Below are 17,988 nucleotides of genomic sequence, written 5' to 3'. Positions count from 1 at the left end.
GGGAGAAAATATTTAGCAAAAAGTTTTAAGATGTCAGCAAACCCAAACGCAGAAACTGAAAACTCATTCTGAAAAAAGAAAAGCATTTACTTAGCAGACTACTAAATTTTTTCAATTGCCTGATTCTGCTGCTATTGTATGTGCATATGGAACTATGTTTGAAAATTCCACGAATTATATAGACAAAGCCCTCCTTTAACTTACGTTAGATATTAATTAGAGCTACAGATCCCACTGTACGCCTTATTTATGAAACAGAATCAATGAATAAATTTTCCCTTTTGCATGAATAACTGCATGTTAAATGAAAGCTTTTACTTTTCAATGTAAAACCTGTTTACATACACAATGAGGCATGATAAATATGTATTTTAAATAAAACACTAAAACGTTATTTCTGGTTTTTTAATCACTAAAAATTTATTATGGAAAAGTTCTAGATATTTGAATAATAAAGGATTAAAGTCATTCCCATATCCTCCCAGTGTATTTTGGGCAAATTATTTTTTTGTAAGAAACTTATGAACACATTAGTACATTTATCTTTATCAAATATAAACCAAAAACAGATAATGAACTGTGCTAGGACGACCATACGAAGGGGTACTTTGGCTCTAACATCCTCCTCAGTATTTCCCAGTCCTTACCCCATTATACACCCCAAATAATGTTTTGTAATTCACTGTCTCCGCCCACCCTCCCACTCATTTACTTCATGCCACTCCTGGTTACTATCACACTAGGAAGAAGTCTAACATGCAAATTCAGAGTGGCGTGGATAAATGGCAAAAAAATGCCTAGAAAATTGGTCTGTTCAGCTTTATAATTTTTGCTGAAAAATACCCCATTTCTCTCAACTGATGAAAACAGGAAGCTCTATTCATAAATATGAAATTCTCTGCCTATGATATATAATCATCCTAATAAGAAAATGAGTTCTATACATACATGTCCAAAGGGGCAAAAAAGGAGATAGTTTCCCAAAGATGTTTCCAATTTTCTTCTGAATCAGAATTAGCAAATCGAGACGACTAACATACTCTGTGTGCATTATTCCGTACTACACACAGCATTTTGTAATTTATTTCAAAAGCTTCTATTATAAACAAAAAATACAGCTTCTGTTAACCCACTCCATTCTGAGCTTAGAAAAATCAATAACATTGAACAATCTAAGTTACAACATAAGAATTTTACTTTATATTTGTATAAGACTTGCTATCAAAGGTTCTGTTAAGGTTAATATCCAAGTAAACGATACAAAATGAGTATACAAAATGAAAATAAAAATTATTACACACATAAAGAAAACTAAGATTCATCCAATAAACTATGCCACAAGTTTTGCTATTCATTTTTATAAGATACTCAAACTAGCCATGAGATAAAGGTAAACATAATACAAAAGATACTAATTATATTTAATCTTTACTGTAGGAGCCGGCATCTAATATTGATCATACATAAACTAGACAGACGTGATTTAATATTTGTAAAGGAATCCCCAGACTAACACTTTCATGACGGCCAATTACAGTCAAGCCCAGCAAGCAGTTTGCAACCAGACCTTAAGAAAGGTAAACTTTTTTACAATGAGTTACAGATTCATGAGTTTAAGAAGACAAGAAAAAGGAAAACAGAAGGACTCCAATCACCCAGCAAATATGAAGCAGACCCCAGAATGTGATACAATCCAAAGATGTAAATTATTGTAAATCATCACTGTTGTTCAGGATTTCACACACAGCCTCTTGAGCCAATTTTGCTCACTTTTCCACAGACACAATAATGAACTAAATAAAAGGAGGAGGCACAAAAAGTAGGGGTGGGGGGATAGAAAGGAAAGCCCACAACAGCAGAGTTCTGCTCTACAAACGCTTAACCTTACAGGAGTTTGGGCTCCTTCAGCATTTGTATTCTATCCAAATCCTCATGAGTCACAAAAATTAAAAAGCTATATCCTTCTGGATGCCAGGAAGGGCCTTACCACAAGCCTTTTGTCAGAGAGAGAGAGAGAGAGAGAGAGAGAGAGAGAGAAAGAGAGAGCATGAGCAAGGGGGGAAAGCCACAGTGGTAGGCAGTCCCACTTGACTGTGAGTACTATGAGGTCACAAACCACATGATTCTGTCTCTCCAGTAATAGTGCTTTTGCAAAAAAAAGGAGTTTGAAAGCTTTTGCTTTTTTGGATTGTGTGAATGCTTCATTCGCCTCACAAACAACCACAGAACCACAAGTGCGGTGCAAACTTTCTCCAGGAGGACAGCAAGAAGTCTCTGGTTTTTAAATGGTTAATCTCCGCAGGTCACTACCAGCCACCGAGACCAACAGAGTCAGTGAGTGCTCTCTAACCACAGTCTATGCAGTAATAGTAGGTCCTTCCAATATTTGCTCATTCTCTTTTTGTTTTGTTTCCTTGCTTTTCACATGTTACCAGCTACATAATTTCTTGACAGAAAAAAATAAATATCAAGTCTATGTACTGCAGGCATACTGTAAAACTAAAACAAGGTTTGGGTATGGTTTGTGTTTTCAGTTTAAGGCTGCAAGCAGAATTTACAACAGAGGGTACAAGTTCTATCTGAAAATAAAAGGAGGGACTATGGCATCAAACAGCCTCTTCAGCACAGTGACACCATGTCAGCAAAACTTCTTTTGGGGTAAGTGTTATCGTATTTTAAAATCCTATAAGAGATGAACCTGTTAAACATAAAGGTATGTTTCTCGGATAAACTTGCTAGCTTTGCCAGCTAACATTATATTAAAGATCATAATGATGCTGTTTTGTTGCACTAAAAGTTGAAAAATGAAATTGCTGTACAAATTTGCTTTTGGCATCTGTAACTTATCTACTTCTCGGACTAATGACTTGAAATAGAAAAAATTAAATTATCTCACATTAGTCTAAATGTTTTCTAGAGCTATAGAAATGAGGTAGTTGAAACAGTAAAGGAAAGTTTAATATTCTCATTAACCTTCACTGAAATAAAATTAGACACTACATTAATCAAAGTATTGTGAAGTATTCACCCCGGCAGCTCCCAATATTTGAGCAAACTTTTAAAAGGAAGCAATTTTACAAAATAACAGACCACAGAATTATCTTGACATTATACTCTACTATGTAAAACAGAGAAATAAACCTGCAGTATAACTTACATTTTAACCAGCTCAACTACAAGAAATCTACTTATAATTTTAGACTGCATCATAGATATCTGCACAAGTTTGTTTCTAGGCAACTTTACATAATTGAAGCATATATTCAACTGAAACAAAATTATGATAAGTATGTAATAGCCATTTTTAAAAGATCTTTATAGTTGCCCAGGATATCCAGGATATTAAAAAGCTCACAGAAGTCGTCAAAAACTTACATGCAATCATAAGTTTCTATACAATTTTAGTTTACATCTACACACTATTATCCATAAGTAGAAATTGTTATAAACATAGCAAACATTAAAACGTCTAGGATTATTTTAATCATATTCTTTGACCTACCAAAATAAGTATCATTTAGTCTCATAAAAAAGAAAACTCTGTAAGGATACTCTGCATGATTTAAAAGAGCCATACCAATTAAGTCATGCTGGACTTTAAAAGAAAACAGGCATAATATAGTATTAATATTTAATTTCAAGTTAGTGTTAATACACAAAAGTAAACTACTTCAACATTCATCAGCTAAGATGGTATTATAGTAAAATATCTAAACACTTACAAGATTTTCTTTATGCTGTCCAACATGTTCTACAAGGCAAGTTTATAAAATTTTCTTTTATCCTTTAAAATAAATCCTTTTGCTGTGTATACCTGTATTAACTTTGCTTTATAACTTACAACTAACGATTGGAGTTTCTTTTACTCCTCCTACTTCACACATTTTAACTGGCTACCAGAGGATCAGTCTTAGTTTCAGTCAAAGAGAAATAATTAAACCTGAAGGAGAAAAAAGGTTTCTCTTTAAAGGGTGAGAAAATATACTATGTATTTTACAAAAAAATGTAAAATTGCTGTAGTGACTCCCTCAATAGTTCTAAGTGGGCCCCCTCAGTTATAACACATACAATACAATAATCACAGATTATTTTTTTTAATTTAATGGAAGATAATAAGCATTACTGTAAAAATTTCTGCATTAAGGAAGCAGAACATATACACAACTAGACTGCATTAACAACCCCTATTATAATTATAGCTCATACATGGAAACTTTTGCTGTTCCCACCCAAGAGAAGAGGGGAAAAAAATGCTTAAAACTATTGTTATATGGAGGGATAACTTGAAACAGCATCTCAAGCAGTTAAGTTACTCTTCACAATGTTACTCTATTTTTTAAAAAATAAGAATTTTTCAAACCAGATTGGGAACACAAATTTCAAGGGCTATTTCAGCATTAGATGTAAAGTTACTAATATAGTCACAGAGAATATGTTAAAATGTTCTTTATTCTGTCATATGAGGGAGTGTTACATTTCTGTGACATCCTTAGTAACTGTTTCTACGGTAAAATTTTCAAAACTTGACCCAGTTTCAAACAGGCATGATAATGAATTAAATAATCTATCACATCACATATTTTTATACATCATAACTAAGTCTTCCTCTTCTGAAAAGTGGAATTTACCCTCTCCCACTCCCAAATAGTATTTGAGAGCCTGGATAGAGAACATAAGATGAACCCATTACATGGGACTAATTACAGGTGGGTGGTGGACATAATGTATAGGTTATCATCACACTACAAACATTTCCCCCTTCTGGAATCTATCTGAAGTCTGAAACCTCACTTCAGGCTTTAAATTCTTAAGTAATTGATTATCAAAACAACCTAATGAAATGTCAAAAGTATGTGCTCCAATTTTGTAAAATAGTTTTAAAAGTTCAGGCTCTTCCTAGGTGAGGGACAAAAGCACACGTTGACCAACTGCCTCACCTCAAAATAATAAGTGAAAAGAGTGTGTGCGTGTGTGTGTGTCTGTGAATTTTCAATGTGCACTACTCAAAATATGTCCATTATTTATCATAAATGAAGTCTGTTAAAATGAATAGATGTAACTCATGGAGTATCTTACCATTAAGAACTTATTTACGAAAATATATCAGCTGACAGACTAAATTTCTACATAAAACCTTTGTAACTGACTGTAGTACCCGACTGAACGTGATGTGTGAAGACTGATTTCCAAAACAATAGTTGTGGTCCATATCAATGATAGTGATTTTATAGTTTCAAGATTTAACAGCGACAAAGTGTCACAACTTGCTTCTAAAATAAGAGAGCTAAATTCCAAAATCCAGGGAGATGATTTAAAAAGAGCATATATAGAAGGCCACTCCTATTAAAAGCTAACAATGTCGGTGCAATTTCCAAAGACTCTTATTATGTATTATTTAACAATCATAATTTTACATGAAAACTGGTAAAGATTTCACTTTTAAACATTAAAAATATTTTAGAATGTAGAAGATTTAAAACAAATCACAGAAAAATATTGTTAGTCTATATAAATCTCTTGATAGTCTCTAAATCACAAGAAAGCATGAAATATACATGGTTACATTATGATATACTTTAGTTATTTTAAAAGAAGAAAAAATTAATCTCTTCAATTACACCCTTCAAACTAATCACTGATAGTTTGACTTGTTTAAATCAGTCATGCTAAAGTTAAATTCAGTAAGATAGAAATGTTCCAGTTTGTTAAAAGAACACTGAAATATTTGATGGTTAAATAAACTGCAGAGGGGGGAAAAAACTAACTCATTGAAGGCACTAAGATTTTATCAAACACACAGAATTAATCTTTATTGAATAGAACCATTCACAAATCAAAACTCACTGTACTTCAGTACTTTCAAGCAGCGCTAATCAATTACAAACCTTTTCTAGTGCTTCAAAACTCATGTGCTTTCAATTTTATACACTGGTGGTCCTCAAGTACTGTATTGGGGCTGAGTTAAGACATTCTGTATCACAACTTTTTTTTCAACAAATATTCATCTAGAGGGCTTTTTTTTTTCCTCTCAAGAGCTGCTCACATGAAAACTGTGGTAATATTTTTATACTGTACTTCTTTGTTGAAGCAAAAGGTTAGGGGTTACCTAAATACCTCAACTGTATATACGAAAAAGGGAAAAGGTAAGTATTCATATAAAAAAATCCAATGGGACTGGATTATTTATTTTTGCATTTCCTATGATTAATGATGCACCCATGCATACTCGAAAACTGATGGCAAAACAGGGTAACATCTCAAACTCCTCTCCAAAGCATACAAATACCAACCTTCCATACTGTTCTAACCCGTTGCAAGATACTAAAATGTGACAACTCTAATAGTGAGGTCATGCAAATCTCCTCAAAAGCATTCATTGCAAATGCAATTAATTACGTAACAAAAGTCTACAGAGATATTTTTACATAAGGGATTCACTGGAACAGTCTACCTCTACAGTGTGTCTCTGTAAAAATAATACACATATGGTCAAACAGACAAATACCTTCAATATGAAAGAATCCTTCCTACAAACAATAAACCTGTAAACGTGACAAAGCGTGACTATTTTTTCTAGTCATCTGCCATGCAAGATTTATTAGTAAATGGGTGCTAACAAAACCAATGCTAATTTAAGCAATATTCCCACTAGGTTACCCAAATGCACTACCTTTTTCTCCTATACCAATGAATTCCACTGAAGATAAAACTTCATCCAAAAAAAAAAACCTGTCATTAGCCTCCCATAATAAGGATAACAATAAACTCCATATTCAGTATTTTCTAAAGAGCAAAATATTCTAAGCTGTCTAAAGTATATGGAAATTCTTCATGAAATATGAAATATTTAATCTTTTAAAACAAATCTTTAGAAAAGGAAGTCTCACATGATGAAAATATACACCTTGATACAATCTATTGCCATTTCAAAGTTTAAGGAATTCGGTGGATATGTATTTTGATTAATGTATTACAATTCAAAAAAATAATGGGGAAATTCTACACCTTCTTCAAAGGGACTTTACTTACAATTTTAACCACAGCTGACCACCAGCTTTTGTCCATTTAACAACAAGCACACGTACACTCCCACATAATTTTTTACAGATCTGTAGAGCAACTGAGATTAAATGCTCTTTTATTACATTGTATACAAAATCTTCATCTTACGTTGAATTCTTAGGAATTTCTCCCCTTTGTATTATTTATTAAGGATGTAGGATTCAACTTTGGACAGTGCTGAATGTAAGCAATACCATACCAATCATTTCAGGTGTTTATTGTTGTTGTTGCACAGGATGTTAACTCTAAAGTATATTTTTTCATAAATATGCTGTCTTATACGAATAAAAACCTAATCATTCACCATTATATGTTAAGATAATTCCCAAATAAAATGAGCCGTAGAATTGAGTCCAGATAAGCATTTAATACTTGCAGTAAAGCAAAAATTCATTATTGATACACCTCCTATAAGTACTCTTTATTCTTGTTAATACTCATAAATCCAACATCCAATATGTAGTCCAGGACTAAAAATCATACTGAGTGTGATTTTGCCTCTAATTAAGTGATTTTCAATTTTTAAATCAACTGCCCACAAAACAAGGAATTCTGCACCATACAGACATATATTAAGTAAATGCAATTTTAATGAGGTTTAAGATATTTTAAAATTATTATATTGATGTCAGAAAATTTACCAAGTTACATTATTCTCAGACATGTATTTAAGATTATGGTGGCAATTAAAGACTGTTATCTGCACTACTTCTACTCCCATCCCTTAAGAAATTATACATAAGAGTTACATTAGAGAAGTGAGAGTCTAACAAGGTACATCCAAGTATCCTGTGCAAGGCCAATAATTTTTACCACAAAATCAAATAAATTAATTTTATTTTATACTTGTCAGTCTTTATATCAATGGTGTCTACTGAAATCATTATACCCTCAACTATAAAAATATATTTACATAAAAGACTTAGCTAAAAACTCAAACATTTAAATACACATTTTCAGGTTCACAAAAATCATATGAACCATGAGTGTGCCAGACTTTGTTTATACATTCCTTATTGTTAGATATTCCTTGTAGTCAGATATCTTACAACTAAATCCATTTTGTGGTTCAGTTAAAAGCAAAAGCCAAAAAAAAAAGGGAAATAAAGGAAAAATGCTAGCCAAATCACAATAACAATCAGTAAGGTTCTAAGGCATGTATATGCAATGTCTTTCTTTGGAAAAATTCGAATAATGATGTTGCGGTATTCAACAGAACTTTCTATGGACATGGACGTATTTTTATACAGAAGCTAAATATTTGCCACATAAATACAACTTCAATTTCTTTCAATTATGAAAATTTTAATATGTAGTATATGAATTTACCAGTGCATATGAATGCATACACACAAGTGACTAGAGAAACTTGGGATAATAACTGTAAACCAGGAAGAAAACAACTGTAAATTAGTTAACTGAGGTATCGTTTGCAGTTCTATTGGAAAGATAATCAATTACTTTTTGCATGTATACTAACAGAGAAATGTTAATCTGTAAAACCAACAACAGAGATTAGGCATCTGTTAGGGTATACAAGATTAAAATAATCAAAAACTATACTTGTAAAACACAAGGACACTATTTTCCAGTTATAAACTTAAATTAAAAACTGGTATCAGTTAAACAAATTATTACAGTTCACAAGGGAAAATATGAATGTAATTAATCTGCTAACAGATACCTATTTACATACATTATCTCAAAGAACAACTCCGGCTTGAAGCTAAACAGGTATATTTTCTGCATATTTACTCATTGCCCATATAACCTAGGTAAACAAGTTAAATTAGGCATTGTGATTTTTAATTCGGTTATTTCATTTTGATAGTAATAATTATAATTAATTTTATTTTTAAATTTTTCTACTGAAGTTCCCAATTTAAACTTCAAATTTCCAGATAATCTTTAAGTGGAAAGGTATCATCATTTCTACCAAATGATTAAGAATTACTTAAATGGATCTAAACAAAGTGAATTCACTATGAACCTGAAAAGAAAAAAGTGCTGTATTTTACAATTAATATTTATCTCATTGGTTTTACAGTATTAGTGTAATTTGATCCCAGAATTAGACACAAGAGTATGCAAAAGTTACAGGGTACGTGTTCCCTTTAATCAATAATAACTTTTTTATAAGTTTTGTAAACACACCTTAAAGAAAACCTATTTTTTGAAGAAAAGTGAATTCTCACTTTATTTTGTAAACTTCTGTCAGATTACAGAAATCTGCAATATTATACTACCACAGAAAGAAAACTTTTTTATGCTAATAGTCTACATTATTATCAATCACTGTGTTTTCCATAAAATGTATAAATGTAAAAATATACAAGCATTTCATACTAAGGACCTTAGCACCCGATTCAAAAATATTAAGACACTATAAGAAGATATCTACGAGAAAACTTCCATCAAGACAGTACCATCCTAATATCAGGCAAGATAACTGGTTACAAAAGGTAATCTAGCAAGATTAATTTTTACTTCTCACGAAACTTGTAAAGCTTTCAGGTAATTCGTCTTTTGACAAAATGCAGAAAAAACTGCTACTGCTCTTACAGAGTTCAAAACAAAAATTAAAATACTTAACAAGATAATCCATAAAACAGATATACTTACAAAGACAATGTACTACACAGTATGTTCGTAAAGCAATATAAACGTGAAAGTCAATGTAATCCAAACCTTTGATCATTAATCCAACCTTCTCTTCATAGTAGAAACTCCTCTTTTTCATATTATTAAAACTCCAGCGTTACACAGAATTCTTTACATTCCCTCAGTTGTTAAAACTAAACACACAGAATATATTCTATTTTAGGAGGAAAACTTATAACATTTTTAAAACTTTTTACCACAAGTATCCACTTTATTTTAAAAATACTATTATCTAAGCTAGATCAAGACAATCGGTATTGTCAGAACATCACTCTTGATTTAGTAATAAAGATGTAACAATATATTTCCCATATACTATGTATAAGCAGATTGCAGAATATTTTAGTGCACCAATAGGATCAAAGAAAACACATACGGAGATTTATTTTTAATCATCATTCACAAGTATCTAGAAAGAAAACTGAGACATATGCTGATTTTTCGCTTATTTTTATAAATGTTCTTTCTTTTTAATGTAATGATAAATCGGAATATATCAAGAGATACTATAACTATTTTTTAAGAGAGCAAAATATTTGGCTTAAATTGCTAAATTATTCCATTATTAAATGGTTAAACCATTCTATATATGTTTATATGTGTAAAAATCATTTTTACTCAGACATGTTCAAACTATTTTCTTGGCTATGAAATGAAATCATGTGCTCCAACAAATACCATAGTATTTTTGATAAAATATTTACGTACAAAGTAAATATATATTACATGTACAAAATGATAAGCGATTTTCTATAATGAAACTAATGCATGTAACTCAAATTCTCCACTTTGATTTAAACCTTATTCAGCCAAATACATGGTCAATTCATTGTGTTTCCATGATCAAAAAACATCTAATACCCTGAATGCTGTTTTAAAGGAAACTTTAAGAAAAATTATCTTATTATTGTAAGCTGACAGAAAGGAATTTTTTGAAAAGTAGCTGTGAAAAGTGTGTGATCTGAAAACTTACATATGAACTTAAAACTTACATACTCAAACATATGAAATGAACAAGAAAACAGCAAACAAATGGCATAAAATAAAACTCTACCTAGCAACAATACCACACTAAGAAGTCAACCCTGAGCACAGGAGAAACACATATGCTTTTTTAAATAAACGTTCAAATGCAAACTTGCATTTGAACATTTTGAACAGATAACATTCCAGTGATTACAGAATTTTCTTCTAAACTGGCAAGACTAAAAAGAATCACATCTAATTCCTAATTTTGCAACTATAATGTCTGATACTTTCTTTAATCATAAGACTACCATTTATTCTAAACTGGCTGGAAAGGCTTGCCCATTGCATTTTTCCTGTACGTACCTCTTCCTTATCAATTATGGTGTATCTTCAGCATTCGGAGAAGAGAAAAAAAAAAGCTTCGAACTTTAACAAAGTTTAAAACATATCATTAAATCAATATTCACAGGCTACTGTAAAAATATTCATTTCTAGAAGGCCAGAAAATCTTGCTTTTTTTAAGCTGACGCATCTACACATAGAAAGCAACTTTTAGTAAGTTCTTTTGCTACGCCATAATGATCTGCTCCAAAAACTCAAGGGTACCTAAAACAACGGGCTACCTGTTCTAGCCATGCTTAGGAATGTGTCCAAATCATTTTTATTGATTTAACCTTTATAGGAATGCTACATATCCTCAGAGCAAAACATTTTGAATGTATTTATAATATGATACACTTCTGAGAAACCATGAAAAAGAAAGCTAAAAACAAATCTAGATACTCCTCCACCCTTGGTTGTTATGGGTTTATTTTTGTTTACTTTAAACACTATCAACAGACCTAAATATTAAATAATTTTATTTAGGAAAACTTATTTTGGCACCACTGTAAGTAGAAATTAAAAATTTATTTTGGAAAAAAAAAAGTGCATTTAAATAAATTCTAACTTTAAGAAATAAAATGCCTGACTTGACAATGATGTCACATCTACAAATTTTAACAGATTCTAAATACTCCTTTTATACTCTAGTTACACATTAATCATGGAACCTACAAACATATCAAACTTAAAGAATTTAGTCCTTATTGAATAAACTAGGTTGTACTGTAGTTTACATTCTGAGAGTTTACAGAGAAAGTTCTGTGTTGCCTATCTCTCTCGCTTTCTGCAAGTGGTACTTTATTAATGGCTTCAGCAGCTAACGCCTGCATTAGTTATGTCTGCCAAATAATAATTCACAATATTATGCTTCCTCACATTATGGTTCATCATTCGTTAACTTGAACCTCACCTCTGAAGAAGTTATACTTTCACTGCAAAATGTTCTCTTAAAAAGGCAAACAAGTTTTGAGCATTTCCAGATGTGGCACTCAAAAAAAAAAGAAAAATCATAGGCAAATTCTCAAAGAATTCTAAAATTATTAATAAAAGTATGGTAAAACTGGAGTTACCACTTATTGCTTCAATGATCATCCATAAGTTCAAGAACTGAATGTACTATTTATCAAATTAAGAAACTTATGATAGAGCACTAATGATTTCAGACAGCTGCCAGTAGATAAAACAAGCACATTTCAGAGTGAGACAAGATTCTACTGAACTGGAATTTCTGACACTCTGACAACTACTGAACATGCAAGAATAAAATCATAATATTATCTTTTTCAAATAGTTAACCTATTTTTTTTCTGGGTAATATAAATTCGGGTTCGGCTACATTATTTTCATTGTCATTATTTTTTATGAAACATACAAGCATGCATAAGATTATGCTAAACTAAAATTAAAATAATTTATATGCAGCCTACTTCTCTGGAGCAAGGCTGGAAGAAGAGTGAGGCAAGCAAGCAGGCGCCTATGGTTCAAAATTTAAGGAGATCCTCAGGCAACTGCCCTGACAGTGAGTGCCTCCTTAAACGCTGTGCCCTGGACACTCTGCTTGCCTCACTCTAGGGCCAGGTTCTCCTCTGGAGGCACACTGGCGTAAAGCATTTCATGAGACATATTCTAAACAAGGTATCATAAACAGAAATATGATAATATAAGAATAAGAAAATTAAAAATAAGTTTTTATCTTTGATTTACATTTTTCTAAAAAAAGAAAAAAGGAACCGCTCCAACTTAAATGTAAATATTTTTTAAATAATCATTGTATATTATAATGAGTAGTTAAGAGTTCTGAGACTGCACAAACTTTCTTTAAAGGAGACTTATATTTGCCATAAATACCTTTCAAAGTAAACTAAGTTGCCTTATTGTTTTAAAAAAAAAAAGAATTGAGTATTTTCCATTATAGGGTTCACAGAGCTACACTTGAGTTGTTGTAGCCCAGTGACATCCAGATCTGACTGATCAACAGAATCACTTGAGGAACAGGTCTTGGGGAGGGGAAGGGAGAAGAGGCGGTCTTGGGAATTTTTTTAAGCAAAGCTCTCCAGGTAAATCAGCCAAGTTTGAGAGCCAATAGTCAACTTATAATAAACTTATTAAGACAACTTATACATATTAATTGTATAAATTTCCAAATTGTCTCCTCCCTAAACATTTGTAAAGCTTGTTCACAAAATAGGAACCATTAAAATTTCAGTTTGTTACTTTACTTCCCCTTCTTCAAGTAGAGGTTAGTCAATGGTGATGTGTCCAACAAGTAATATTAATAAGGAAAATAAAATCAGAAGCATAGACAATTCAATGAGATGAATAGAGCCGCCCAAATTAATATTTTTATTTTAGGTTTAAATAGCTATTCTAAGTATATCATCTCAATCTATTCTACAAACCTAGTATTTTAAACTTTAAATTCATTTAATTAAGTTTACATTAACATATCTTAAGAAAATATATGTGCCTAAAATACCTTGAAACTGTACTTTGTTTTTATGTTAGCTTTTCTTTCTTGACTGTTTATTGTGCCAGGCACTACACTAAACCCTTTATAAACATTATTTCCTTTAATTCTCACAACTCTTTTATATGAGATGGGCATTATAATTATTTACAGATGAGGAAACTGAAAATGAGGTAATAAAATCTGCCCAAGGTCACACAGTTAAAGAGCTGGGATTCAAACCCAAGCCTTCTCACTCTTAATTACTACCTTATAGTGTTAAACCTAACCTTAATGAAGTGACTTCCTAATCCCCAATTTCATCTGTAAAGGTATTAGTTCTCAGAAACATAAAGTTTTATTAAATTGACAAATACAAAAAAAGAGAGAATCTTTGCATCTCCAAAGACTCCCAAAGTATAACTTTTAGTAATACTGATCAGTGAGAATCAAAAAGATTAAGAAAAAATGAAACAAGAAGATACCAAGGGATAAGATTTGGGTCAGGTTTAATCAGAAAATGCAAGTTCCAAGGAAATAAATAATTCTTAACCAATCATTATAATCAATAATCTTATTTAATGTCCACACCACACAGTATATACTTAACATGAGATGAAAATACCATTTTAGGAGTTAAAAATTAATCTCTTAAATTGAACATAAGGAATTTATAATCCTCCTTATTTATAAAATTAAAATGATAATCATTTCGATCACAGGCTTTGGTGTCAGTCAGATCTGGAGTCAATCCTAGTTCCTGTAATTATCCACAATATTCCCTTTACCACGGTCTCACTGTCCTACCTAAAATTTAAGGCCTATATGCACATACTTATGCTAAGTGACCGAGACAACTTTAATTTCTAAATATTAATTTCTAACTATACTTTCCTAAATTCTTACTCACTTAAATCTTTGATGTTGCCAAAGATCCATGGATAAGGGTACATTTTTCTTTGCCTACCGAAGAGATTATATATATGATTTTAGGAAGTATATCTTTTGACATGCACTGTTCATCCCAATTTCATCCACAACCATTTCTCCATTATTATTCAAAACAAAAGTCTTAGAAAAGCCACAAAAGAGCTCTAGCTGCTTTTTTTTTTTTTTCTGGCAGAGGGTAGGAATAAAGCTGTGAGATTACATTTCTCAATCTACATGGATCCACTGAGAGAAGATGCACTGACCAGAAGCCACAGGTGATAAGTAGATGAGATATTTTTTCAAAGAATAAAGAACTGAGGAGAAGAGAAAACTGTTTGATCATCTACAAACATCAACAGACTTCTCCAGTCATTCTGCACCCATATTTAATTTGAGAAGTAAAGTTTTAATGAACAAACCAACAACTTGAGAAAGCCTCAATAAGGTAGAGTTATTTATTAAAATTAAATAAACACACATGCAAGTATAAAACCACAGATACTACATTTTAGAAAAGGAAATATGCAAACCAGTGCCCTATCTGGCAATGGAGGCAAGAAGTTAAAAAAAATTTTTGGTTAGAAATAAAAGCTAATAGGGTCAGGTACTTCACCGGCTTTAAACTCTGCAAGTATTCACACTGATTTCATCAGTCACTGAAAAGATGTGAGAAAAGAAAGACTAAAGGTTTTGTGCCCAGCCAAAATAGTCAACCAATGAAGCAGAGAATGAATTTCAGAATTATATGGTGATTTAGTCACCATTAACCAGTAGAAAAACAATCTAGCCTGGATGTGAAAAACACAAGCAAGCTACAAAGAGAATACAAAGAAATAGCAGAATTTGGCGCAATTACTGGGAGAGACGAAGAATAAGGAAAATTTGATTGCAGCCTAGGAGAGAATGGTGAGGTTGCCAATGATTAAGAGAAAAACAGGAAAGGGTAAAGTAGAGTTTTGTTATGTCTTTATTTAAGTTGTGCTTAGTGGGAAAAAACAGGTGTACACAACACAATTTTAATTTTTAAAAAATTATACAGGGGTATGCATGTGTATCAGAAAAACTCAAAACAGTGGCAATCATTATGTTTAGATAATTCAGAAGAATTATGAAAAACTTTTTTTATACTTGCCAATACTTTTCCACTAAAGAATGAATGAATTTTATAATTTTTAAAATTTAGTTGACAGTATGCTTTAATGTTTAAAAAGCTCATTTTTCCTGAACCCATACAACAAATTTGGTACTGGAAACAATGTTGGGTTGTTATTTTCCCCCCATGCATGAAATAGAGTAAATTCCCACAATTAGAAACTATTTTTAAGCGTGAAAATCAGTTTCACAAAAACCACAGAATCTCATGGAAATATGACAGACCTAGGAAGGGTTTTGGTGTCTTTTAAGTTTAAATCCCAGTCACACCAATTACAAACCATGAGCAAGCTACTTAAGCTCCCTGTGTCTCAATTTCTTCATCCGTAAAAATATTACCACCTACCTTGAATGTTTTCTGTGAAAAGTAAGATAACACGTGTAAAGCACTCATACCCAGTCAGAAAAAAATCACTGCAGTTATTACACATAATCAACTTTCCAATTCTTAAATCCTCTTAAAAGACTAAATTTGACTACTCAGAGTGTGGTCCACAGACCAGCAGCAACAGCATCACCTGAAAGTTTGTATAAAAATGCACAACCTCAGGCTCCACCCCAAACTTTCTGAATCAGAATCTGTATTTTCACAAGATCCCCGGGAAAAACAAAATTTGAGAAGCCCTGTTCCAAATAACACTCAATTAAGGATTACCAGCTCCCTGAACTTGTCCACTCCATCTCTGTCCCAGAGTTCTTTCTGATGCTGAGTGAAGAGTACCTTATAGTTCACTCTTAATTCCTAATTCTGAGAGACTAGCAAGAAACCGATGGAAAGTCTAATCTACTTCCACTTCCAAAACATACTTTTCAAACCTAAAGAGAACTCTCATGTTCACCCCTCAATTAATCCACCAAGCAGGTCCTGTGGTACATAACTCTCTCTCGTGAAACAATGTCTTTAAGAATTCAATAAATTCAAATTTTTTAATAATTGGATAATTACACTTTAAAAATTATTAGGCTGCACAACTGTATTAACTAGGTACCAGGCTATATTTACCCATTTTGTCCACGAAGTCTCACCGCAAACTTCTCAATTCCTTACTGAAAGTTAAAAACACTCTATGTGGCCCATGTTCCTGAGACGGCTCCCCAGTATCCCTGGCGGCACAGAGCTTGTGAGGCATGGCTACTGCTGAGTACAACCTTCTGGCTTCCAATACTCACCTTCTAGGTGGCTCACAAATCATGTCTTTAAGAACCTATTCTAGAATCTCAGAGGCCTCAAGCTGAGAGGTATTCAGACTTTCATTTTGAAAACTAATTCCTCTCTTTGATATTTTATACTATTTACTGTTAAGTATTTTACATTTGCAGGTGCCCAGTCTTGTCTTTTTTCCATTCCATGACAACTAACTGAATGAAACAGGAAACACAGAAGACAACTGTATATATGAAAAATTGTCAGACAAAATATCAATTCAAATTTCCTAACTTAGAGTAATAAAAAGTGGCATGAAGTAGTATCACAAAGAAAAAGAACATCTACTAGATTCAGCGGTACACTAATATGATTCAGACTATTACAGAGCTCCTAGATGTTGATCTCCTCTGAAGGATTTCGTAGACTGCTTTGATCAGAACTTTCAACTTTCTTTTACTTCTTCTACAGTTGAGAACTCCCTCACTTACTCAGCCTAAACTTCCCCTTACCTATATACTTATTCTTTGTCTCTACTCTTATAAAGGACATACCCTTAGTTGCCCATTCAGGTACTGCCTTCTTTCCGTTCTCCTACCTGAACTTTCTTTTCATTCATGTCCACATGAGCACTGCCTTAGATTCCAAACTTCCAGGGAAGGGTCCCTATGTGTAGGTTTCCCTTTGAAAATTACCTAGAATAGTAAAATTTAGGATGGGCACACCTATAATGATTAAAAGCCCACAGAAAGACAGGCTTACCACAAATTTAAAATTCATTAAAAATTAAGAACAGATAAAAGCATGTCAACTTTTTGGGTAAGGAAGTTGTGTATGAATCAGCATTTTACTCTTGGCTAGGAAGTCTTAGAGAAAAAGAAACCTGAATATGAAAGGTGAATTGGCCTTAAAGACAACAAGAAGAATATACTTAGTGGATGGAGAAAGGAAGCTCATTTAAGAAATAAAGAATGTGATGAGTTAGACAAGGGAGACAATAAAACAAGTGGAAGTTGAGAATTTTTAAATCTGATGTGCAAGGGACTATTTATAAGCAGGGTGGTTTAGTAGTTGCTATATACTATTCTCTAAAGCTGGCTTCACTCTTATGAGTCTAGAAATGTCTCCATTGAACCTAATTGAATCAAAATCAAACAAACTGATTTATGCTAACAAAAGGGCTGTATATTAAAATGTTCCTCATGACCAGTATCTACTTTCTCAGCACATGAATATCTAA

At 32.2% G+C, this 17,988-nt stretch overlaps 2 protein-coding genes across 6 annotated transcripts in view; one reads left to right on the top strand and one right to left on the bottom strand.

The window, feature by feature from the left end:
• The window catches only part of SUPT3H (SPT3 homolog, SAGA and STAGA complex component), a gene marked incomplete at its 3' end in the record, with an annotated part of 421,318 nt that overhangs the window by 369,784 nt on the left and 33,546 nt on the right, over window positions 1-17,988 (bottom strand). The window lies entirely within an intron of this gene.
• RUNX2 (RUNX family transcription factor 2) overlaps window positions 2,210-17,988 on the top strand; it is a gene marked incomplete at its 5' end in the record, with an annotated part of 209,322 nt that continues 193,543 nt past the window's right edge. The window contains one exon of one of the 2 annotated variants that reach the window (XM_079933086.1): window positions 2,210-2,658. In XM_079933086.1, coding sequence (XP_079789212.1) covers window positions 2,286-2,658 — 373 coding nt within the window. The remainder of the gene's footprint in view (window positions 2,659-17,988) is intronic. The other variant, XM_079933087.1, reaches the window with a different exon arrangement.

The sequence above is a fragment of the Stenella coeruleoalba genome (assembly GCF_951394435.1).
Source record: "Stenella coeruleoalba genome assembly, chromosome: 10".
NCBI classification, from domain to species: domain Eukaryota; kingdom Metazoa; phylum Chordata; class Mammalia; order Artiodactyla; family Delphinidae; genus Stenella; species Stenella coeruleoalba.
Note: the sequence above shows the minus strand (reverse complement) of the source record. Positions and strands in the feature narration are given on the sequence as shown.